General features: G+C 51.4%; 1 protein-coding gene and 1 non-coding gene across 2 annotated transcripts; both read left to right on the forward strand.

Annotated features, from left to right (window-relative positions):
* The first annotated feature begins 15,569 nt into the window (after nt 1-15,569).
* On the forward strand, nt 15,570-15,724 carry LOC116417851. Its single transcript, XR_004228087.1, has one exon. It is a non-coding gene; the product is annotated as a 5.8S ribosomal RNA (ribosomal RNA).
* A 3,449-nt stretch (nt 15,725-19,173) lies between these two features.
* LOC116417833 lies at nt 19,174-21,210 on the forward strand. Its single transcript, XM_031932961.1, has one exon. It carries the CDS (start codon nt 19,174-19,176, stop codon nt 21,208-21,210), a length of 2,037 nt encoding a protein of 678 aa, XP_031788821.1.
* The last annotated feature ends 3,239 nt before the right edge of the window (nt 21,211-24,449 follow it).

A 24,449-nucleotide genomic window follows, 5' to 3' on the forward strand; every position in this document is an offset into this window, starting at 1 on the left:
CTCGTCCAAAACCTGATGGTTTTTGGCTAGACGAGCCTTGAGGAGGTCTTTGATTTCATTGTGCCGGCTTATTCGCTTATCCTTAGTATACCGGCATCTGCCAAGTATATGACCAAGGGTCTCGCTACTGCCTTGGCACTTTCGGCAAGAGCTATCAACACGTCCATCTATGATCTTCATTAGTGCTCGCGTCGGGTACGTGTTTGTTCGTAGCTTGATAGCATCGATGTACCTTGACGCGGGCAGAAGATCATAGCGCTGCAGCCATGAGTTGCCGACGGGATCTTGTGCGAACTCCTCGACCCCCTGGTCTTGCCATTTTTGCTCAGCCCATTTCTGGGCATAGCTCAGGCGAAGCTGATACTTATAAGTATCTAGCTCCTTGGTTGTTAGTGGCCAGTGTAGTCTTAGATCATCGGCGTAAGATTTTAGTCGATCGTCGGCTGCGTTCGAGTTCATGGCCGCGCGTGTGACCGGATCGTGGGATTGACGGGCTCTCAAGCCGTTCCGAAGAGCGGCTATCAGCACCATCTTCTCCACTTCAAGGAGCCCCAATCCACCCTGCTTCCTCGGCGTGTAGAGAAAACTGCTACTTACCGATTCTGGCAGGTGGAGGATCTCCTTGATTCTCGTTCTTATGATCCGGTCGATAGTCTTTAAGACTGCCTTCGCCGGAGGCGATGTTATCAACCCATAGGTGTACCTCGGAAAGATATACATCTGTAGAAGGTCCAACTTTTGCATGGGCTTCAACGGCAGTCTTTGGACGCGGGATATGACTTCCCTGAACGCGTCAGATTCGAAGCCTTCGAGCAGCCCCTTCCAGGGAGAGACCTTTGCCCCGAGGTACTTGAACGTCTCACTAGGTGAGATGCTCGGAACGGTATTACCGTTCACCTCGAGGCCTGGGTTTTTAGTGTACCAGGTCTTCCTGTGGGGGACATACTCTACAGCTATACACTTTGACACTGAAAGACTCATATCGAGTCGGCCCAGATAATTCGCCACCATCCGTAGCTGCCTTCCCGCCTCGGGGGCTGTATTCGCAAAACATACTATGTCGTCTGCGAAAGCCGCGCACGAGAGATTCATGCCTTTGATTTCCACTTCACTTGTCTCTTGCAATCGTTCTAATAGAGGTTCGAGAACCAGATTGAAAATGAGAGGTGACAGGGGATCCCCCTGCTTGACTCCTCTCTTCATTCCAATCTTTACGTCCCCGCTCCTCGTTCGGATTGCAGTGGAGCAGTCGCGATACATGCTCGAGATATAGGCGGCCACGGTTTCGGGGATTCCTTTTGTCTCCAAGCACCCTTGGATCACGGCATGCGGGACAGTGTCGAATGCTTTCGAAACATCCAAGATAGTAATGACACCGCCCGCTTTCTTTGCGTTCGATACGGCATCATCCAACAACTGTATGTTGCTGAAACAGCCATTTTCCTCCGTGAATCCTTTCTGCCGATCACACTGCTTAATGACGGCCCTCACTCGCTGGTCATGCAAGCCTGAGTAGACTCGACTAACCATTGAGCTGATGGTAATGGGCCGCCAGTTCTTAACGTCAGCAGGATCTTTTTCTGGCTTCGGCAGAAGGGTTGTTCTGTTCTCTCTCCATGCCTTTGGGTAGTAACCCGCTAGCATGATCGAGTTGAACAGCTTGGAGAGGGCTATGCTGACTCCTCTTCCTCTCAGGTCGTCCTTCGCTACCCCGTCAGGACCCGCTGCCGAGTCGTTTTTGATTCGCCTGATTCTGCCCATTATCTCTTGGGGAGTGATCGGAGTGAAGATCCTCGATACGGGTATCGGGTCTTCGGTGCGCCTTGGCGCTTCGATATTAGGTCCGACCCTCCTCCACAGCTTCCTCAGCAGCTTGTATGAGAAAAATCTGAGTGGAGTGATTGAAAGAGAGAATGTGGGAAGGGAGGAGCGTGTGGCCTCCAGACAGTCGAAACCGGGAGTTTCAGTCGGCAATGTCATTCTCGATGTTGCCGGGCGGATCCGGGATCGACTCCTGGAGGAGAAGCGTGTGTATATCGAGTGGAATGCATACCGTGTGAGCAAGTATGAAAACGTGCCGCGATGTTATGGGTGTTTCAGCTATGGGCATCTGCTATGTGAGTGCAAGGGTGAGCGTCTGTGTTATAGATGCGGAAAACCCGGGCATCGGGGTGCGGGCTGCAGGGAGCGGGAAGACTGCGGGAACTGTCGGGCCCGCGGTCTTAGTGCGACACACTCGGCCCTCTCTCCTGAGTGCCCGGAGTATAAATGGAGATTAGAACGACTGAGAGGGAGGATAAGCTCACAAAATGGCGCATTCCCGGGAAATTCGTGTGCTTCAAGTGAATGCTCAACGGGGATACAGTGTGATGTGTGATTTAGGTGAACGACTGCTAAATGAGAGTATTGATGTGTGCCTGATCCAGGAGCCGCACTGCGTGAATGGTCGTGTGGTTGGGTTGCCGTATGGCACTAGAGTGTTTGTTAGTAAAAGTGGCAGGGCGGCTCTTGTCGTGGCGGGTGATACCATCGAGTGCCTCTCATTGGACGATTGGGATTGCGAGAATGGTATGTGTGTATGGACGAAAGGCGTCCACGGCGAGGTTTATATGGTCTCGGTATACTGCCGTTTCGGCGAGGATATCGAGCCGTATCTGCTGAGCCTGGACAGACTGCTTGATAGAATAGCTGGACATGAATGCATCTTGGGTATGGACGCGAATGCCTCGAGCGGTCTTTGGCACAGCAAGGATTCGACATCGAGTAGAGAAAGAGAAGCGAGAGGGCATGCTCTCGAGCGGTGGATTCTAGCGAATGAATGGGGACTGAATATTCTGAATGAACCTAGTGAGCACTACACCTTCAGCGGCCCTAGGGGGCAGAGCGACATTGATGTCACTCTGTCCAATATTCGACGACATGACTGTAAGCTTGAGTGGGAGGTCAGGTGCGAATGGGGAATAAGTGACCACAATCCCATACTCATCCGATTGTGGCACGGCGTGAACGAGGCTTCGCCTGCGGCTGTTCCTCCTCCATTAAGTTGGAGGTCTTGGAAACACGGCTATGGACGTGGCCTATATATGGATGTACTGAATGACAGAGCAGATGAACTTGGTCTGACCTCGTTTTCAGACCTTCACTCATCACAAATGGCTCTGAAGATGACTGAATGGTTGACGAGTGCTAATGATGAGTGCATGAAGAGAGCGAAAGTGATGAGGAGAGAATGGATTGTCTGGTGGACGGATGAACTGGAATGTATGAAAAGAGACGTGCAGCGGTGCCGAAAAAAGTACCAGCGTGCAAGATGCCGTCAAGACGAGAATGTGGCTGACCTCAAGAGTGAATATAGAAAATGCGAGAGAGAATACAAGTGTTCGATGCGTGAAGTTAAGGAGTGTGATTGGAGGGAGGCCGTTGGCAGAGATGCCAACGACTACCCCTGGGGACGCGTGTATAGAATCTGCCGCGGCAAGAATAAAAAGAGCGACCTTGCTGGGCTAAAGACGCCCAATGGATGCACGAAGACATGGATGGAGAGTGCGAGTGTCTTGATGAAAGATTTCTACCCGCGTGATGAGGGTACGAATGTGGAAACAATGCCTGAAATGCTGAATGTGACGAACGATGGCAGAGGTGAGGAAGAGTATGAATGGAGCGAAGTCAACCTTGCCGTAGACAAACTGCGGCAAAGGAAGGCACCAGGGCTCGATGGGATCACCTCCTCCGCGATAAAGTATGCGTGGTTGGCTATCCCCATGTATATGAAGTGTATGTATGACAGATGTCTGAAAGACGGAAAGTTCCCGGCAATATGGAAGAAGGCGAGTGTAGTGGTCCTGCTCAAGGGAGGCGACAGGGATAAGAAGGATCCCGGCTCGTACAGGAATATCAGCCTCCTTAGCGGGCTGGGAAAACCTCTTGAGCGCCTGATGATCGAGCGAATGATGGAACGAATGAATGGAAAATGGAATGATTGCCAATACGGCTTCCGAGAGGGGCGTTCATGCGAAGATGCATGGATGCGCTTCAAGAACTCCGTAAATGGCGTAAATTCAAAGTATGCAGTTGGAATCCTTGTCGACTTCAAGGGAGCGTTCAACAACCTTCGCTGGAGCGTCATTCTGCGCTACCTCCTTGAGTGTGGATGTGACGAGCATGAAATGAAATTATGGATGAGTTACTTTAATGAAAGATATGCGTGTCTGAGCAGCGAAATGAATGAGGTAATGGTGAAAGAGGAAAGAGGGTGCCCGCAGGGATCCATCTCGGGTCCCTATATGTGGAACCTCTGTATGAATGGACTACTAGATCGGCTGAGTGCAATGAATGAAAGGATCGTAGCATATGCCGATGACCTGATGATTGTCGCAAATGTAAACAGCAGAATGGAAATGGAGCGAATGGCCGACGAATGCATGCGCATCGTGTATGAATGGGGAAGGGAGGTTGGAGTTAGTGTGTCTGAAAAAAAGACGGTATGCATAATGTTGAAAGGTAAACTGAATGTAGACGGACGAAAGATGAGAGTCACTGTGGCTGAGGACACTATCTCATCCATAGGGTACGTCAAGAGTGCTAGGTATTTGGGTGTATGCATGGGTGAGCGTATGAGTTTCGCGGAGCATATAAGAGGACTTAGAACGAAAGTGATGGGAGCGATTGGAGGCTTGAGGCGTGTAATGAGAAAAGAATAGGGTGTGAAAAAGAAGACTGCGTGTACGTGGACGAAAGGACTGCTCTTGGCCGGAGTAATGTATGGGTCGAGTGTATGGTACGAGAGCATGAAATATAAGACTATGCGTGAAAGTATGAATTCGATTCAGAGGTGTGCGATGTATGCATGTCTGAGAGTCTGCAGGACAGTCTCCACGGAGGACATGCAGGTTCTCCTTGGATGGCTCCCGTGAGACCTAGAGTGCGTGAAAAGAGCAATTGCGTTCAAGGCTCGGCGCGGCATCGGAATGAATGAGAGTGACCTAGTGACTTATGCTGAGATTGCGGAGAAGGGCGTGCGAGATGCGTGTAAGTTGATGAAAGAGAGAGTACATGAGATCTGGCAGCGCCGATGGAGTGAATCAACGAAAGGACGTGTGACGCATGAATGGATGTGTGATGTGAATTTCGCCTGTGAGAGAATGTGGTTTAAACCTAGTCTCCGTGTCGGTTATATCCTAACTGGACACGGAACACTGAATGCATGGTTGTATGATCGAGGTCTTGCGGACTGCGCCGCGTGCCCGTGTGGTGCCTCGCGTGAGGATTAGATGCATGTGTTAACTAGGTGTGATATGTATGAGAGTTTTAGGAGGCTGGATGAGATGGGTGTGCTCGAGGACGCGAATGGAAGGATGGATGTGAGTGATGTGCTCAGTGCGAGAAGCCAGTATGAGTGTCTGTGCACGTTCATTGAGCGTGCATATCGTATGCGAGCAAGTGTGATCAGTCGAATAAATGAAGAAGAAAGACCGAATGAGTGAGTGAATGTGAAACCGCAAGGGGGGCTCTGGTCTCATCCCCTGGGTCTAGCAAACCCACAGCCCCAGCTAACCGGTGCTACCGAGCCGGGCAGAGTGCAGGATCTGCAAAGACGGAAGAGACTTATCTCGAACCTCCAACCTGGAGGCTAAATGGTACCACGGGGGTCGGGGGCCCCAGGGCTCCGATAGGCTTATCGGGACCCTGCCCGACCATGGTGTTGGACTCGTGGTGGCAGCTGGTTGATAGCCCAAAACGCGGGCGAGAGGTATGGGCGGTGACGTGCTTCGGCGCGGGCTCCGTTTTACGCCTCAACGGGTGAGCTGCGGTCTCAGCTCGGGCGCTAGCCTGCAGAGCTAGCAGGGGCATAGATGGGCCACGCCTCATGCAGAGAGGATCACCTGGTCCTGACAAACCAGGAAGAGAAATCTGTAGACCTGACACTAGTCAGGTTGCGCTGGTTCGGGCGTGATCCCAACCCCTCGCCCATGGAGGCCGTGTGAATTAAGCCGGAAGGCAGGTGTCGCACGTTAAATCAACGAGACTCAATGTCCCTATCTACCCATCTTCCGAACGGAAGAGCCCCGGGAGGGTGGAATTTCTGCCAGGGCAGTTGGGTGAACCCTGAGATTTCGGTAGCCTCGGTATACCCCCCACGAGAGGAAGGGGGAAGGATCAGTAATGTTCCGAGCTGTAACTAGTCGAGTGATTGAAGGACCATCCGGTTGGCGAAGATCGAAACTAGTATACCCAGGCCCTTGTAAGCTAGTTGGGCTCTAACTAGCTGCTTGGGACTCTAGCCCTGGGAACGCTCCGGCGTCATGTATGGTTGGCCAATGCCAAAAACGAGTAGGACGTTTAGAACGTGGTAGCATGCTTAGTACGCTCCGGCGGAAACGTTTGTGAACTCTCTACTGGGGAGGATAAAATCAGTACCACGGGGTCGGGGAGCCGCAGGGTAGCATATCATGTCCCGACAGGGTAAAGGACTCGTGGTGGCGGTGGTTAGCCCGCATGCTGGGCAGAAAGTTTATCTTTCGATGTGTGAGTTGCAGTGCACAACTCGGGTATTGACCTGCAGAGTCATGAGGGATTGGATGGAATCCCGCCGCCCATCCGAGCGGCCGGTTGACTTCCCACATAAGTCACTGGGCTTCGGTAGGCCATGTATGTTAACGTGCATTCATCGGTCGGGTTGGCCGAGCGTATCTCGGCCCGTTGTCCTACGGCGCATCGAAAGTCAGTGGAGGCTCGCCGGGACAAGCTGCAAGGTGGTGTTTTAAAGTGTGTGTGTGCATAAAGAGTGTGGATGTATTAAGGCCGAGTGGCGAGCACTGGCGAGTTTTCTGCTGATTAGTAAGTGTGCCAAGAGGGCCATGTGGGTGAGCCGAAAGGCAGGTACTGCATGTAAAAACAAAAACAGGACTTGTCCCTATCTACCATCTTCCGAACGGAAGAGCCCCGGGCGGTTGGCATTTCTGCCAGGGCAGTTGGGTGAACCCTGAGATTTCGGTAGTCTCGGTATACCCCCCACATCTCTGATTCTTGCTCGCACATCACTCATTCGTGCTCGCACATTACTCATTGACGCTCGCACAGCACTCATTCGTGCTCGCACGTCTCTTATTCTTGCTATATATATCTACATTATAACTGTCACTATCTCCGACGAAATGTGATCACATCAGGCACGAAATTTTATTACACAGGGATCGGTGCGAACGGCGGGAGCAGAAAATGATTAAATCCGTAAACTCAAACGGTTAGCTATCTATACAAAGATTGCTCGCATGCATTAACGAGATTCCCACTGTCCCTATCTACCAGGTCCACAAAAGAATAACGTTGCTGAGGTGCAGCCAGAGGAGAGGTCCCCAACCACTCCAGGGAATCCCCTCGTCGCCGAGTCGGGCCGTCTTCTGACCGGTGCGAGGGAAGACCTTGAGCATCCCTCAGTCAGGACCTGGCCGGTTAGGGGCGGTGGTGGGCTACGACGGCTTGGGGAAGGTGAAGTCGGCCTCCGAGCCGTGTCTGTTAGATTAGTTCGTGACGAGCGCATCGAAAAGATGGCACGGAGGACAGTAGATGTCGAGGAGCCGGGCTCCAAAAACGAGATTAGGTTCTTGCAAATAAATGCGGGAGGGGGGCAGTTAGTAAACGCCGAAATTTGCGAAATAATAGCGTCAAAAAAGATAGACATAGTTCTGGCTCAGGAGCCATACTCGAAAGTTAACAAAGGGTCGCGTTATTTCACAGGCCTTAGACGTGCAAGTCGGGCAATATGTCTAAAGAGCGCAGGCACAAAGACGGCTCCTAAACCCTTCGTAGCCGTGCCAAACCCCGACTTCCACGCCTTCTTCGTCTCAGCGTTAAGCACCCAACACTGCGTTGTTGCCGAGGTGCATACGCCTAGCGTCACGTTTTTCGCCGTTTCAATGTACTTTCAATTCTGCGACGATATTGAAGTACACCTCGGGCAACTAGAGAAAGTATTAGAGAACCTCAGAGGTCAAAAGGTAGTAATAGGCATTGACGCAAACGCGGAATCCTCGCTTTGGTCCCCTCGTGGGACAAACGAGAAAGGAGAGAAGCTCGAGCGACTAATCGCGGCTTTCGGTCTCCACGTAGTATACGACAGAACCCAACCTCCGACCTTCGAAGAGAGGGGAGTTTCGTCCTACATCGACGTGACTCTCGTCTCGGGGTCCATGATCGCGGAGGTACAGTCCTGGAAAGTGAAACGGGACTGGACTTCCAGCGACCATAACGCGATAGTCTTTAAAATCACTACCGTAGCCCAAACGGATCGAGTGGACTCCAGCCGATTCAACATCAGACGAGCTGACTGGGGCCTGCTCGACTCTACGATCAAGGAGTTGTCTGTTTCCCACCTTGACCACATTGTCTTGGAGAGTGCAGAGGAGGTCGAGCGAATGGCCGATGCTCTCCAGAAAGTCCTGTACGAAGCGTGCGAAACCGCCATACCGCGTAGGCGCCGTATCCGGAAAAATAACCCCTGGTGGACTCGAGAACTTACCGACAAAAAGTCCGAGCTCTACAGCGCTAGGCGTAGTATGCAGCAACAGTGGAACCTCCCTGGACACAGTTTGCGAAAAGCAGAATATCGGGCTCTCTTGCGCGATTACTGCCGATCGGTGAAAGGGGCCAAGGTCGGCAGCTGGCAAGAAGTCGTCACAGTGCGCGGAAATGAGGAGCCATGGGGGGTAGTCTATAAGCAGCTCAGAGGCAAGCTGCAAAACAAAAGAACCCTCAGTTCCGTTCGGTGTGGGGATACGGAGTCAATGTCGATGTTGGAGACGGCCAACCGTCTGCTTGAGGTGCACGTTCCAGACGATACACCTTCCAACGAAACCCCCGAGCAGGCACAGATTAGAGAATCAATAAACTCACCGCCCGAGACCGAAGATGCCGCACCCTTCGAGCAATGGGAGATAGCTCTCATTCTCGCATCCCTCAAAAACAACAAAGCTCCCGGCTTCGACCTTCTTGAAGTCAGAGTCCTAAAGGCTGCCATCAAAGCCATTCCTCATCACTTCCTGCGGCTCTTCAACGCCTGCCTAGAGCACGGCGTCTTCCCCCGAGCCTGGAAACAGGCTTCCCTCATTCTCCTCCCAAAAGGAGGCAAAGATAGTAGCGACTCGAAATCGTACCGACCCATCAGTCTCCTCCCGGTTACAGGTAAACTCTACGAGCGGTTAGTAAAAAGGAGACTATCCGATACAGCGCTGGGACCAGACATGATCTCCGACAGGCAGTTCGGCATCAGGGCTGGCATGTCTACTGAAGACGCGATCGTCGAGCTGCGCAGACTTACAGCCGCTTCCCCTAAGAAGCAGGTTGCTGCGCTTCTTTTCGATGTTAAAGGCGCCTTTGACTGCATTTGGCGCCCGGCCATCCTCCAAAGCCTCAAAGAGAAAGATTGTCCCAAAAATGTATACAAACTTCTCGTTAGCTACTTTGAAGATAGGCAGGCTCAGGTAGTTTGGGGGACAAATCAAGTCTCCAAGCAGGCAACTAGGGGCTGTCCGCAGGGTTCGGTTTTAGGACCCTCGGGCTGGAACCTTGGATTCGATCCGCTGCTCCGCAGCCTCGAGCAAGGTGTAGTGACAGAGGGAGGCGGAAAACTCCCAATAAACTTCGTCGCGTATGCGGATGACTTGGCCGTACTAGTCGAAGGGGACTCTAGGGCGGAAATAGAAAAAGTAGGAAAGGCGGTCGTAAAGCATATCGTCGAAAAATGCTCGGCTATAAAATTGGAGGTTTCGGAATCTAAGACGGTAGGGATCTTCGTTAAAAAACCTAAGGTAGTAGGTTCAAAAGCGGTAAAAATAAACCGGAAAGACTGCCGTAAGGGAGGAGCGCGAAATCCGAAAATAGAGTTGGGCGGGAAATCGATCAGTTTTGAACAGTCGGTACGTTATCTTGGCGTGCATTTCGATGCAAACTTGGGCATTAGCGCCCACTGCAAATATCTTAGGGAAAAGTTAGTACCGCTCTTTAGCGACTTGCGTAAACTGGCACAATGCCAGTGGGGTCTGGGAAACAAGGCGTTGGAGACGATATACAAGGGTGCACAGGCAGATCCTCATAGCTATTACACGATGTTACCGATCGACATCTTACGAGGCCGCGTGCGTACTAGCGGGAACTCTCCCGATCTGTATCCAACTTAGTGTTAGCGTGGCGAGGTATCACCTGAGAAAAGGTGAAGACGCGGAGATAGGCGGCGTCGTAATTAGACACGACCCAGAGGGTCTAAAGGAAAATTATAATAGGGTTCTCGAGGTCGCGAATGAGATGTTGCAGGCGCGTTGGGAGGCATCGGAACAGGGCAATGCTACTCGCGAACTTTTCTTCCCAGACGTAGTTGCCAGGGTTAAAAGCGACTGGATCCGTCCAGATCACTTCACCTCGCAGGTTCTCACGGGTCACGGGTACTTTAATGAGAAACTCCACCAGCTCTCTTTGGCAAAGGCAGCGGCTTGCTTCTGTTGCGGCGAACCCGACAACAACTTACACTTCCTTTTAGAATGCCCTGCCTTCGCTGAATTCCGCGATGAGCTGATAACTCCGGCTTCGGGTGGGCTTGAGGCGCCGGAAGTCACGCTAATGTTAGTATCTTCCCCAGAAGGGTTCGCGGCTTTGAAAGAATACAGTAGAGTAGCGTTCGAATGTAAGAGGCAATTGGAAAATGCCCTTACGGAATCCGACGAAGGATTAAGCAGTGAGAGTGAGGAATAGAGTGACTGAGGTGGTGGGTGAAAGGAATAGCTGGGTGAAAAAATGTCTAAGTTAGGCAAACAAACGCGAAGTCAAAAGCATGCTTGGCTTGGCCCTCGCGAAAGTCGCCTTAGGGCTTGACTCGCGAAATAAACTCGTTCGAAACTTGGCCATCGTCCGCGTCTCACGCGTAAGGCCCCGTGGAAGGTCGCTATATGCTTGACATGCGAGTAAATGCTCGATCGTAAAAATTTGGCCGTCGACCGAATTGACCATCTTGGGTCTACCAAAGAAAACAGTAAATTCAAGAATAAATTTAGTGTGCTTGTGCGTTACTGCAACTACAAATCACGCCTCTCGAACGAGGAGTGTAGTTAGGGCCTTTAGAACCTTCGCCTAAAACATCGTGGAGGAGATGTTGAAGGAGTCCTATCCCCAAGCATTGTTCGCTGGCGACAAGGGCTCTGGCTGAAGGATTAGAACAGAGCCGCTCGTTTTGCAGCGGCTCAAAGCAGGACTTTTGTCCTGTCCCCGAGCGCACCTTTCGAAGAAGGTGCGCCCGGCATTATTATTATTTTATTTACTAACAACGTGTATTTCTCCTAACAGGTACAAACAAAATTAGTGGAGATCCAGGCGGGATCTCGCGAATGCGCCTCCCCGTGGTTCCCCGTGGACGGTCCGGTGGATGGTAGAGCTTGCTCACCATCCCGCTATGACTGACTAAAGCATTCGTCCCAGTTGACTGATTGTCCCCGCACGGCCATCCTCGGAAGACCGGGCGGGTACAATCTGTTGATCGCCAATGGGCACTTGAATTTTTCCAGGAACGTTCTCCTTTCGGGTGGTTCGATGGATGGTGGACGGAAAAACAAGGTCGCGTATGCTTATGGCGAGGTAGCGAGTCCAAATAACATCAGGGCTAACCGAAATTAAATGTCCCTATCTACCATCTTCCGAACGGAAGAGCCCCGGGAGGGTCACATTTCTGCCAGGGCAGTTGGGTGAACCCTGAGATTTCGGTATACCCCCCACATTTCTGATTCGTGCTCGCACATCACTCATTCGTGCTCGCACATTGCTCATTCTTGCTCGCACATTACTCATTGACGCTCGCACAGCACTCATTCGTGCTCGCACATCACTCATTGACGCTCGCACATCACTCATTGACGCTCGCGTATCACTCATTCGTGCTCGCACATTACTCATTGACGCTCGCACAGCACTCATTCGTGCTCGCACATCACTCATTGACGCTCGCACATCACTCATTGACGCTCGCACATCACTCATTGACGCTCGCGTATCACTCATTCGTGCTCGCACATTACTCATTGACGCTCGCACATCACTCATTGACGCTCGCACAGCACTCATTCGTGCTCGCACATTGCTCATCGGCGCTCGCACATTACTCATTGACGCACGCACAGCACTCATTCGTGCTCGCACATTGCTCATTCTTGCTCGCACATTACTCATTGACGCTCGCACAGCACTCATTCGTGCTCGCACATTGCTCATCGGCGCTCGCAAATTACTCTTGTCTGTGTTCACTTCTGTCAGATTTTTAAGTATTGCAGTCCCGGGAAGGCAGGGCACGAGTTTTGCGGGTTTTCTCCCATAAGCCGACGTGCTTAAGTCCATACGGCGCCGATGCCCCGGCGGGCGATTCGGTATATGTAAGAAAGGCTCGAGCGTCTACGGACATCGAGCCTTTATACGAAATATTGTTATTCACAGCATTACCGCGGGTCGGTGTCTTTGACCAAATGGCCCTTTAAGCGGTGCGCGCCCTAGGCGTTAACAGATCATTACTCTTACTTGAGATTACGATAACTACCGAGCATCGACTCACTCCATTCCGAGCGAGAATACTGTATGCGTTATTTCACGCAAGGCGAATATATTTCGCCGAATATGACGACTTGACTAATGTCTAACGTCGGGTGTGACTCTTCTTTTTACAAGAGAGACTGTTTGAACTTGAACGATAATACCCGCGGTTTCGCTACGTTAATTCATTACGGGCAGACGTAGCGTACCGTGACTCGCGCGCGCTTAGGTGCTTGCGAGGTGATTTTGAATGCGAAAATGTGCCCAAAGTGTCGCGTGTGTGACTCTCGTTCGTGCGGGTTGGTCTACACGCGCGATACTTTGTGTGCTCGACGACTTGATCGTAAACGGAGTGTGTCGTCGGTCTTCCTTAGCGTTGATCGGCGTTCGACACGACCGCGTGCGTGAGTCGCTCGTGTCACACACGAGCTCTAGTGCGCGCAACTTTGTTGCGTTGTTACGACGAAGCTCCCTGGTTGATCCTGCCAGTAGTCATATGCTTCTCTCAACGATTAAGCCATGCATGTCTCAGTGCATGCCGAATTAAGGTGAAACCGCGAATGGCTCATTAAATCAGTTATGGTTCCTTAGATCGTACCCACATTTACTTGGATAACTGTGGTAATTCTAGAGCTAATACATGCAAACCAGAGTTCCGACCAGAGATGGAAGGAACGCTTTTATTAGATCAAAACCAATCGGTGGCGGGTTCGCTCGTCCACCGTTTACCTTGGTGACTCTGAATAACTTTGTGCTGATCGCACGGTCTCGCACCGGCGACGCATCTTTCAAATGTCTGCCTTATCAACTGTCGATGGTAGGTTCTGCGCCTACCATCGTTGTAACGGGTAACGGGGAATCAGGGTTCGATTCCGGAGAGGGAGCCTGAGAAACGGCTACCACATCCAAGGAAGGCAGCAGGCGCACAAATTACCCACTCCCGGCACGGGGAGGTAGTGACGAAAAATAACGATACGGGACTCATCCGAGGCCCCGTAATCGGAATGAGTACACTTTAAATCCTTTAACGAGGATCCATTGGAGGGCGAGTCTGGTGCCAGCAGCCGCGGTAATTCCAGCTCCAATAGCGTATATTAAAGTTGTTGCGGTTAAAAAGCTCGTAGTTGAATCTGTGTGCCACGCTGTCGGTTCATCGCTCGCGATGTTTAACTGACATGATTGTGGGACGTCCTACCGGTGGACTTAGCCCGTAAGGGCGGTCCAGCTAATATCCCATCGCGGTGCTCTTTACCGAGTGTCGAGGTGGGCCGGTACGTTTACTTTGAACAAATTAGAGTGCTTAAAGCAGGCTATGTTCGCCTGAATACTGTGTGCACGGAATAATGGAATAGGACCTCGGTTCTATTTTGTTGGTTTTCGTAACCCCGAGGTAATGATTAATAGGGACAGATGGGGGCATTCGTATTGCGACGTAAACGATGCCAGCTAGCGATCCGCCGAAATTCCTCCGATGACTCGGCGGGCAGCTTCCGGGAAACCTAAGCTTTTGGGTTCCGGGGGAAGTATGGTTGCAAAGCTGAAACTTAAAGGAATTGGCGGAAGGGCACCACCAGGAGAGGAGCCTGCGGCTTAATTTGACTCAATACGGGAAACCTCACCAGGCCCGGACACCGGACAAGGATTGACAGATTGATGGCTCTTTCTTGATTCGGTGGGTGGTGGTGCATGGCCGTTCTTAGTTGGTGGAGCGATTTGTCTGGTTAATTCCGATAACGAACGAGACTCTAGCCTGCTAAATAGGCGTACCTTCTGGTATCTCGAAGGCCCCCGGCTTCGGTCGGGTGGTTTTTACTACCGACGTACAAACAAATCTTCTTAGAGGGACAGGCGGCGTCTAGCCGCACGAGATTGAGCAATAACAGGTCTGTGATGCCCTTAGATGTTCTGGGCCGCACGCGCGCTACACTGAAGGAATCAGCATGTCCTCCCTGACCGAAAGGCCCGGGTAACCCGCTGAACCTCCTTCGTGCTAGGGATTGGGGCTTGCAATTATTCCCCATGAACGAGGAATTCCCAGTAAGCGCGAGTCATAAGCTCGCGTTGATTACGTCCCTGCCCTTTGTACACACCTCCCGTCGCTACTACCGATTGAATGATTTAGTGAGGTCTTCGGACTGGTGCGCGGCAATGTAATTTTACGTTGCCGATTGTGCCGGGAAGATGACCAAACTTGATCATTTAGAGGAAGTAAAAGTCGTAACAAGGTTTCCGTAGGTGAACCTGCGGAAGGATCATAAACGTTAGCGCTTGAAACACGCAACGTATTGACACAAACACACAAAAACATGTATTTTTATTTTAAGATACATGTAAATTTTGTTCGAAAGCGTATTTTTTGCCGAGAGCAGTTGTGCTGCGTAAAAGTGCCGCAAGGTGGTTTCTCTTTCTCTGCTTTGTTTATCTTTCTTTCTCACTCACGAGAAATAAGTAGCGCCGGCAGGCGGCCCTTCAGGCCGTAGCCGTCGTCGCGTGGATTGTCGCATCGGGATGCACTGGCAGACGCGTGCTGGAGCATCTCTTTAAGCTGTTTAGTTACGGGCGATGGACAATCAATTGCAAATACGCGTACGAAAGACGTGAAAGAAAAACTTGTGTGAGAGATAGATAAAATTATAAACGGGGAGAATCGAACGAAAATTAATAGAGAGACACAACACACCGCGCGCGCAAGCTTTTATAAAAGCGGTGTCAGCAGTTCTCCGGCGCGGAGCTTCGCAGTTGGCAACCTTTGATACCTACCGCTTTTCGCGGGAGGGGCTAGGTTTTTAAATGAATTTTCGCCCGTTTAGTCGAAGCACCGCGTCGCTCCGGCGCAACGCCGAACTCGCGCGCTTGCGTGCGAGTAAGGCCGACGGAGCCTCGAGTTTCGTCACCCCCTGTGTAGTTCGGGATTTTCGGATCCCGGCTCGTTAAGGATTTCTAACAAAAAACAAGTTTGACTCGTTGAAATTTTATTATTTCATCGGGGCAAAAATTTTACAATTGATTAACCTGAACGGTGGATCACTTGGCTCGTGGGTCGATGAAGAACGCAGCTAATTGCGCGTCAACTTGTGAACTGCAGGACACATGAACATCGACATTTCGAACGCACATTGCGGTCCTCGGATACGATTCCCGGACCACGCCTGGCTGAGGATCGTTCAACAAAAAAAAACCAGACTGCTTGTTGGTGCTGAGTCTTCTCTCTCTCTTTCAAGCGATAGCCTGAGCGTTCGTCGCCGAGGCGCGTTTCGCTTTAACGAGTGATAACGCGCTTTGTTTGCGGCGTCGCTCGAAATAATGGTGTTTTTCTTTTGAACGCAGCGACGACGGCGCACGCACGCACATCGTGCTTGCGTGCGTATGTGCAAAGCACAAAGCACTCGAACGCGTATAAGGCGCGAGAGTGACGTCCGTCGAGTCCCGGAGCTCTTGCGCGCACCGCAATATTATTTTGTGGTGTTGCGCCGGGCGGACCGACGAGATCTGTTGCTCTTGTGTATCAAGCTCTCGCTGACTTTTGCACGTGTTCGTTCGCATAAAAGAAAGGGAGGGTCCAATTCTCCCCGCGGCGTCGGACCGCGTCCAAGTCCATCTTGAATGGGGCCACTTACCCGTAGAGGGTGCCAGGCCCGTAGTGACCGGGACGCGCCGTGGGAGGACCTCTCCTTAGAGTCGGGTTGCTTGAGAGTGCAGCTCTAAGTTGGTGGTAAATTCCATCTAAGGCTAAATATGACCACGAGACCGATAGCGAACAAGTACCGTGAGGGAAATTTGAAAAGAACTTTGAAGAGAGAGTTCAAGAGTACGTGAAACCCGTTTACGCGTGCACGCGGCAGACCACCGGTTGCCCGGCCGGCTGCCCGGCGGTATAGATCGCTATAAAACGGTATTGGGCCGCATTAAGTGCGTTCTGGCTCGTCGGCAGGCTCGTCTCGCTCGGATTTACGGACCTAGTGCCGTTGCCGGGCGCTTGGCGTGGCCGTTAGTCAACGATGTCCTCGGTCTGGCTCTTACATTCGAACGGATTTACCGGTCGGCGACGCTACTGCTTTGGGTACTTTCAGGACCCGTCTTGAAACACGGACCAAGGAGTCTAACATGTGCGCGAGTCATTGGGACTTGTTAAGCCTAAAGGCGCAATGAAAGTGAAGGTCGGCCCTAGCGTCGACCGAGGGAGGATGGCTCGCGTTACGATGCGAGCCCGCACTCCCGGGGCGTCTCGTGCTCATTGCGAGCAGAGGCGCACCCAGAGCGTACACGTTGGGACCCGAAAGATGGTGAACTATGCCTGGTCAGGACGAAGTCAGGGGAAACCCTGATGGAGGTCCGTAGCGATTCTGACGTGCAAATCGATCGTCGGAACTGGGTATAGGGGCGAAAGACTAATCGAACCATCTAGTAGCTGGTTCCCTCCGAAGTTTCCCTCAGGATAGCTGGCACTCGCTTGAGCGAGTCTCATCTGGTAAAGCGAATGATTAGAGGCCTTGGGGCCGAAACGACCTCAACCTATTCTCAAACTTTAAATGGGTGAGATCTCTGGCTTGCTTGAACGTTGAAGCCACGAGATTATTGCAATGGATCAGAGTGCCAAGTGGGCCAATTTTGGTAAGCAGAACTGGCGCTGTGGGATGAACCAAACGCCGAGTTAAGGCGCCTAAGTCGACGCTTATGGGATACCATGAAAGGCGTTGGTTGGTTAAGACAGCAGGACGGTGGCCATGGAAGTCGGAATCCGCTAAGGAGTGTGTAACAACTCACCTGCCGAAGCAACTAGCCCTGAAAATGAATGGCGCTGAAGCGTCGCGCCTATACTCGGCCGTCAGAGGCAAGTGGGGCGGCGAGCAGCGATGCTCGTCGTCATGAAGCCCTGACGAGTAGGAGGGTCGCGGCGGTGTGCGCAGAAGGGTCTGGGCGTGAGCCTGCCTGGAGCCGCCGTCGGTGCAGATCTTGGTGGTAGTAGCAAATTCTCCAGCGAGGCCCTGGAGGACTGACGTGGAGAAGGGTTTCGTGTGAACAGACGTTGCACACGAGTCAGTCGATCCTAAGCCCTAGGAGAAATCCTGGGAATGACAGTGTATGTTTCTAAAGTATTTTTGACTAAAGTGCACACCCGTCGGGCGAAGGGGAATCCGGTTCCTATTCCGGAACCCGGCAGCGGAACCGCATACAATTCGGGCCTTCGTAAGAGTGTTCGTCGGGGTAACCCAAAGTGACCTGGAGACGCCGTCGGGAGAGCCGGGAAGAGTTTTCTTTTCTGTATAAGCGTTCGAGTTCCCTGGAAACCTCTAGCAGGGAGATAGGGTTTGGAACGCGAAGAGCACCGCAGTTGCGGCGGTGTCCGGATCTTCCCCTCGGACCTTGAAAATCCAGGAGAGGGCCACGTGGAGGTGTCGCGCCGGTTCGTACCCATATCCGCAGCAGGTCTCCAAGGTAAAGAGCCTCTAGTCGATAGACTAATGTAGGTAAGGGAAGTCGGCAAATTGGATCCGTAACTTCGGAATAAGGATTGGCTATGAGGAGCGGGGCGCGTCGGGCTTGGTCGGGAAGTGGGTCTGGCTGACGTGCCGGGCCTGGGCGAGGTGAATGACCCTCCTTCACGGGGGGGGGGGGGGGGAGGCGGGTTGGGATCCGAGCTCGGTACAGTGCCTTGGCCTCCCGCGGATCTTCATTGCTGCGAGGCTTTTGGGGCGGTTTACGCCGTCCTGATCGTTCTCTTCGGCCGCCATTCAACGCTCAGCTCAGAACTGGCACGGGCTAGGGGAATCCGACTGTCTAATTAAAACAAAGCATTGCGATGGCCCTCGCGGGTGATGGCGCAATGTGATTTCTGCCCAGTGCTCTGAATGTCAACGTGAAGAAATTCAAGCAAGCGCGGGTAAACGGTGGGAGTAACTATGACTCTCTTAAGGGACTAGACTATGGGTTCAGTCAGTCCCAAATAGCCGATCCTGGCGCGTCCGGCAGTAATGCCACGTATGAGTCGGTTACCCATCTCTAAACGCGTAGAGGTGGGGAGCTAAAGGCCAGGCAGTTTACCCGACGTCGAATTTCTCCAGGTCTGTGTCAGTCGACGGAATAAAGGTATAACATCTACTATCTAACGGTATCGGAAGACGCCTTACAGCGTTTTCCGATTTTTGCTCTTTGAGCGTTTTTCTTCAAATTGCGATAACCGACCCGATCACGCGGGGCTTTGACAAAGCAATGTGTGGTCGGTAAGATGGTTGCAATCTTTTCCACCTCGTTTCTTTTACGGAACGAAAGCAAAGCGTGTGGGGAACGTTAAAAACTCCCTTCATGCATCCCAGGATTTATCCTGCTTACTGCAAAGCAATGCGTGTGGAGCGACTTTACCACGAGTCGCTCCACCGCAAAGCAATGCGTATCGCGCAAAAGCAATGCGTGTCGGCACCACGTAGAGCAAAGCGTGTAGGCAGACATTGTCAAAAGTAGTTCTGCCGCAAAGCAATGCGTGTGGAGATCTTCGCCGGTGAAAGCAATACGTGTGGGCGAACTTAGACCTTCGCTCCCACACATCCCATAGTGAGGAGCGGCCCATGTCGAAAGACTAAGCGCCCCGGTAGTGACTACCGTGAAAGTCTAATAATGGACAGCGGAAATAACGTTGCCTCGGAGCCGAGGGGAGCTGTGGATGTGACCTCAGCAGCTCCAATCGGGGCGGAGTTAAACGCCGAACCTTGCGAAGGTCGCAACCAAAGAAGGGAGGCTGCCTTAAGTGCTCAAACACGCCGGCGAAATTCGGCCCGCCGAGCTCGGAATGCCCAACAGGCTGACGAGCCCGGCGATGATGAGGAAATAGAGACACACGGGCCTCTAACTATCCGGACGTCGGAGCCGATGGAGATTGTCGCAATAGCGAAAAACCCACAGGCCTGTCCCAAATGCCTGCAGGGAGGTACCCAACTTCTCTGCATGGGCAGCTGGGAACTAAGCAGGCACATTAATAAAGAACATCCGTCAGTCGACGTGACCTGGGTGTGCGGTGCTTGTCAAAGGCGCTGCACAACGCTCAGGTCGTGGAGCTGTCATGTTCTTCACTGTAAGGGGCGACAAGAACCAAAGGATCTGACGTTCAAATGTGAGCATTGCAGCTTGTCGTTTGACTCGCAAATCGGACTCTCTCAGCACGAGAGGCATGTCCATCCAGAGGTGCGAAACGATAAGCGCGCGGCAGAGGCCAATAAGCCAAAGGGCAAGAGTGGCCGTAGGCCTTCTATATGGTCCGACGAAGACTTGCTGTTCATCCGGGAATTAGAGAGCGAATACCACGGAGCTCGAAATATCAATGAAAAAATAGCTGAACATTTCCCGGATAGAACAGGCAGACAGGTGTCGGACGCCCGGAGGCGAAAGGATTATGCCGCGCTCCGAGGGAGAGGAGGCCCGCAAGGCCCAGCAGAAGGAGTCGAGGCCATCGAAGAGGTAGACGAAGGCGAAATCCCTGAGGGGGAAGAGCTGGTCGCCACCGATGGCGCTGTGTTGGAAAGCGGCCCCCCGGAGAATGGAGGGAGCGCACCCGCAGAACAAGTCAATGCGCCCGCGCTGGAAAGCAGTTCTCAGCAAGATCGAGAGTGCAGCCCGGCAGTGGGGTCCGATGAACAAATCGAGGATAGCAGTGACGACGATGAATTCAGCGACGCATTAGGAGAAATATCACTCCCAGAATCTCTCTCGGTTGAACGCACAACAATCTCACCACCTCCTCGAGATGACTGGAAAGGCCCAATGAGGTGGGAGATTTGCAATGCGAGCGAAGAAGCCGGAAGTTACGCGAACTGGGTGACTGGACTGCAGGAGCTAGTCAGGAACAATGCGCTGAGTGAAATAGGACTAGACTCCCTGTATGACCAGCTCATCCAGATTATGCGGCACCCTTCCGATGACAACGAACAGGATCGCCTTCAATTGAACGCTAGAGGCCCCCCACGAAGGGGCCACCGCAAGAACCGACGGCGCCGTCGTCTCACGGCCGCTGATCGAAAGCGGTTTGCCTTTGCCAGGTGCCAAGATCTTTGGAACAACAACCCAATGAAGCTAGCCGGGTTAGTGATTGCCAATGACCTGTCTATTCTCCAAAGCCGCCAAGCGCCAGGTAGAACGGAGACACAGACTCTGTACAACGAGCTGTGGGGGAGGGTCGGACCTAATATCGAAGCGCCAAGGCGCACCGAGGACCCGATACCCGTATCGAGGATCTTCACTCCGATCACTCCCCAAGAGATAATGGGCAGAATCAGGCGAATCAAAAACGACTCGGCAGCGGGCCCTGACGGGGTAACGAAGGACGACCTGAGAGGAAGAGGAGTCAGCATAGCCCTCTCCAAGCTTTTCAACTCGATCCTGCTAGCGGGTTACTACCCAAAGGTATGGAGAGAGAACAGAACAACCCTTCTGCCGAAGCCAGACAAAGATCCTGCTGACGTTAAGAACTGGCGGCACATTACGATCAGCTCAATGGTTAGTCGAGTCTACTCAGGCTTGCTTGCCCTATTTTTACTAATTTTTCCGAGCCTAGCAGGCTCCCTTGACAACGCTTATGAATCTGGAAAAGGACACAAAGTGGAAAAAGCGCTGATGGTGGACAAAAGTCAGTTGAGACTTGATATCAGTTGTTTTGACTAAGAATTTTATTATCGTTGACTTTTAAATATTTTATTATTGACTGTTGAATATACTGACTTGGGACCGAGTCATCTCTGTTACCCGTCATCAAACCGGAAAGTCCGTCCCACGTAATGTGGTAGACGCAGGAGTAGCCAAATGCCTCGTCATCTAATTAGTGACGCGCATGAATGGATTAACGAGATTCCCACTGTCCCTATCTACCCCCCCTCACGATCACTGGCTTTTCGCGCCGAGGGGGCCCGAGTTCAGGAGTTTGCGCAAGGGAACTCCTGTTCCGCTAAAGTGATCCAAACCCAGGAAGTGGTGGAGGATCCGGTGCTTTGGTTAGCCGACCCCACTCTCAGGAACCGATCCGCGAAAGCGGAAAGGAGACCCTGAGAAGTGTGGGAACGCGAACCGAAGCGCCGGATCGGAAGCCACCGGGCTTGACAACCCTGGGGTTCCTAGTCCCAAGCGATGAGCGCCGTCGCTTGGCCCGTAAACCTTGCACCGACTTCAACAACCTTCGCAGGGCGTGGCGTTGGTACGTTGACGGTGTGGGGAGCGGCATGGGGTAGCTGGGTTTAAGCACTTTGGTTTTTGATTCATACTCGCTTCGTTCGCCTACCTCCGATGTGCCGAGGTGTTGATTAAATAAATTATTGAACTCTGGGAGCATGGGGTAGCTGGGTTTAAGCAATTTGGTTTTTGATTTATACTCGCTTCGCTCGTCTTCCTTCGATGTGCCGAGGTGTTGATTAAATAAATTACTTAACACGTGGAGCATAGGGTAGCAGGGTTTCAGCACTTTGGTTTTTGATTTATACTCGCTTCGTTCGCCTACCTCCGATGTGCCGAGGTGTTGATTAAATAAATTATTGAACTCTGGGAGCATGGGGTAGCTGGGTTTAAGCAACCTGGCTTAATCGCCTGGCCGCGAGGTGGGGTCCTCTATAAAACCCCCCCAATCCTACGCTCAGGTGGGTGGCTATGGGATGAATGGCTCCTGGGTGAGGAGTCCCAAGCCCACCAACCCCCGTTGGCTGTGGCGACTGGCGGGGTGTATTCGCCTTACCGGGGTAGGGCCGTAGCCCCGGTGGACATACAGATCGTGCCTAGAATTGAACGGCCCCGTACGGGCTTGTCTTATAAGGGGGGCGGTACGAACCAGATGATGCAAAACCAAAACCAAGCCTCGGACAAAACGTTAGAGAAAACACTGGAGTTGGAGAAGAAGGAGACGGGAATGTTTGTGTGACCGTCGATGATCGCAAGCACTTCCTCTAGTAACAACAGTCGGGTTAACTCACCTACAAGACCTCGGTCCCGATCAAGAGTTAGCGGGGTAGAAAATTAATAAAGAAAAGGAAGCTGAACAAGAAAAGAAGAAGAGAGACCTGCTGAATAGTTTTATGATAACAACAGGCATGAAGGTGGATTCCGATACTGAAGGGTTACTGGGAAACTTTGAAACCCAGGTCTTGGGGAAAAGTAAGAACAAGGGAAAAAACAAGGCGAATAAAAGGAAGAATGTTGATGAAAGGAGCAGTGATGAAGAGAGAAATAAAAGAGAAGAGGAAAGGAAGAAACAAAGATCGGCGGCCCAAGAAGAGTTGAGGAAGGAGCAGGAGGAAAGAAGAAAAGAAAGAGAAAGAGCGTTAAGAGAAAAAGAAAGAGTAAGAGAGTTAACCAAACAGGTAGGAAATGAAAAGACTACGAATCTTAATGAACAAATGGATGTGAATAATGGTACAAATGAAAATGAAAATAGTGATAGAAGTCAAGGTGCAAATGATATGAACAGTGTAAATGAAGCGAATGGAGTTGATAGTATAAATGAAGTGAGTGGTGTGAATAGTGTAAATGAAGTGAATGGTGTGAACCAAATAGTGGGACAGCTGGCGAACGAAATTCGTTCGTTTATGCTGTCTCAGCTAAACGTCAACAAGAATGTGTGTGCTAATGTCTTTGAAAAACTTGGCAAGATAGAGCAGGTAACGAATGGACTGACATGTGAAAATGAGAGATTGAAAGGAAGACTAGAAAGCATGAGTTTGCTTGGAAATGGACCTTTGCCACGATCAAATGCTCCTCCAAATGCTGTGAATGGGCCGCGGTGATTGTCAAGGGGAAGGAAAATGAAAGTAGAGCTGACGTGAGAAAGAAGATAATGGATGATATAAGTAAAAATGTGAATGTTAGAGTGAAAGCTATAAGAAATGTAAAAGACGGTGTGGCTGTGTAAACCGTAAGTGTGAGTGAGTGTCGAAGATTGCTGGATGATGAGGGCTTTAAGAGAATTGGTTTGGAGGTAACGGAGGCTAGGAGGTTTGGTCCTAGAGTCATCGTATACGATGTACCAAACGAGATGACTGATCAGACCTTCCTAACCGGATTGTTTGAAAAGAATTTGAATGGGTGTGTAAGTGAAGAAGAGTTTAAAAAGAGTGTTAGAGTTGTGTTCAGAAGCGGGAAGAGAGGACAAAGTGTGAGCAACGTGATCTTGGAAGTGAGTCCAGGTGTTAAAATGAAGCTACTAAACGAGCGAAGAGTATATGTTGGATGGTCGTCCTTTAGAGTGAATGAGTTCGAAAGAGTGAATAGGTGTTTTAACTGCTTTGACTTTGGCCATAGGGCGAGCGAATGTAAGCGTGAAAGGTTGTGTGTGAGGTGCTGTATGACTGGCCATGATGGCAAAAACTGTGTGTCTGAGTTTAAGTGTGGAAATTGTGCAAGAAAGGGGCTACCAGCTGGGCACCCCGTGACATCATCGGAGTGTCCGGGTTATAAGCTCCGACTGAGGATAATGAGAGAAAGGACACTCCAAGATGCCACGTAAGGAAGCGCGCTTCTTACAGCTGAATTGTCAGCGTAGTTATAAAGTTATGAGTGATGTGGGTAATTGTGCCGTGAGTGAGAGTATTGACGTGTGTCTTCTCCAGGAACCCTACTTTGCTCATGGCAAGGTGTTGGGCCTGCCATCGGACATGAGGGTTTTCTGGAGTAAGAATGGTATGGCTGCAGTAGTTGTAATTGACCCAAATCGTGTGTGTATGTTAATTGAAGATTTAGTATGTGAGAATGGAGTATGTGTTAGTGTAAATGGTAATTACGGGGAGATCTTTATGATTTCCCTGTACTGCAAGCACGACGCAGATATTATGAATGATATAGCGTATCTGGAGAGAGTATTTAGAAGCTTAAATGGTAAACGAATTTTAGTAAGTATGGATGCGAATGCTTCGAGTGATTTCTGG

The sequence above is a fragment of the Nasonia vitripennis genome, chromosome 5 (genome assembly GCF_009193385.2).
Source record: "Nasonia vitripennis strain AsymCx chromosome 5, Nvit_psr_1.1, whole genome shotgun sequence".
Lineage (NCBI taxonomy): Eukaryota > Metazoa > Arthropoda > Insecta > Hymenoptera > Pteromalidae > Nasonia > Nasonia vitripennis.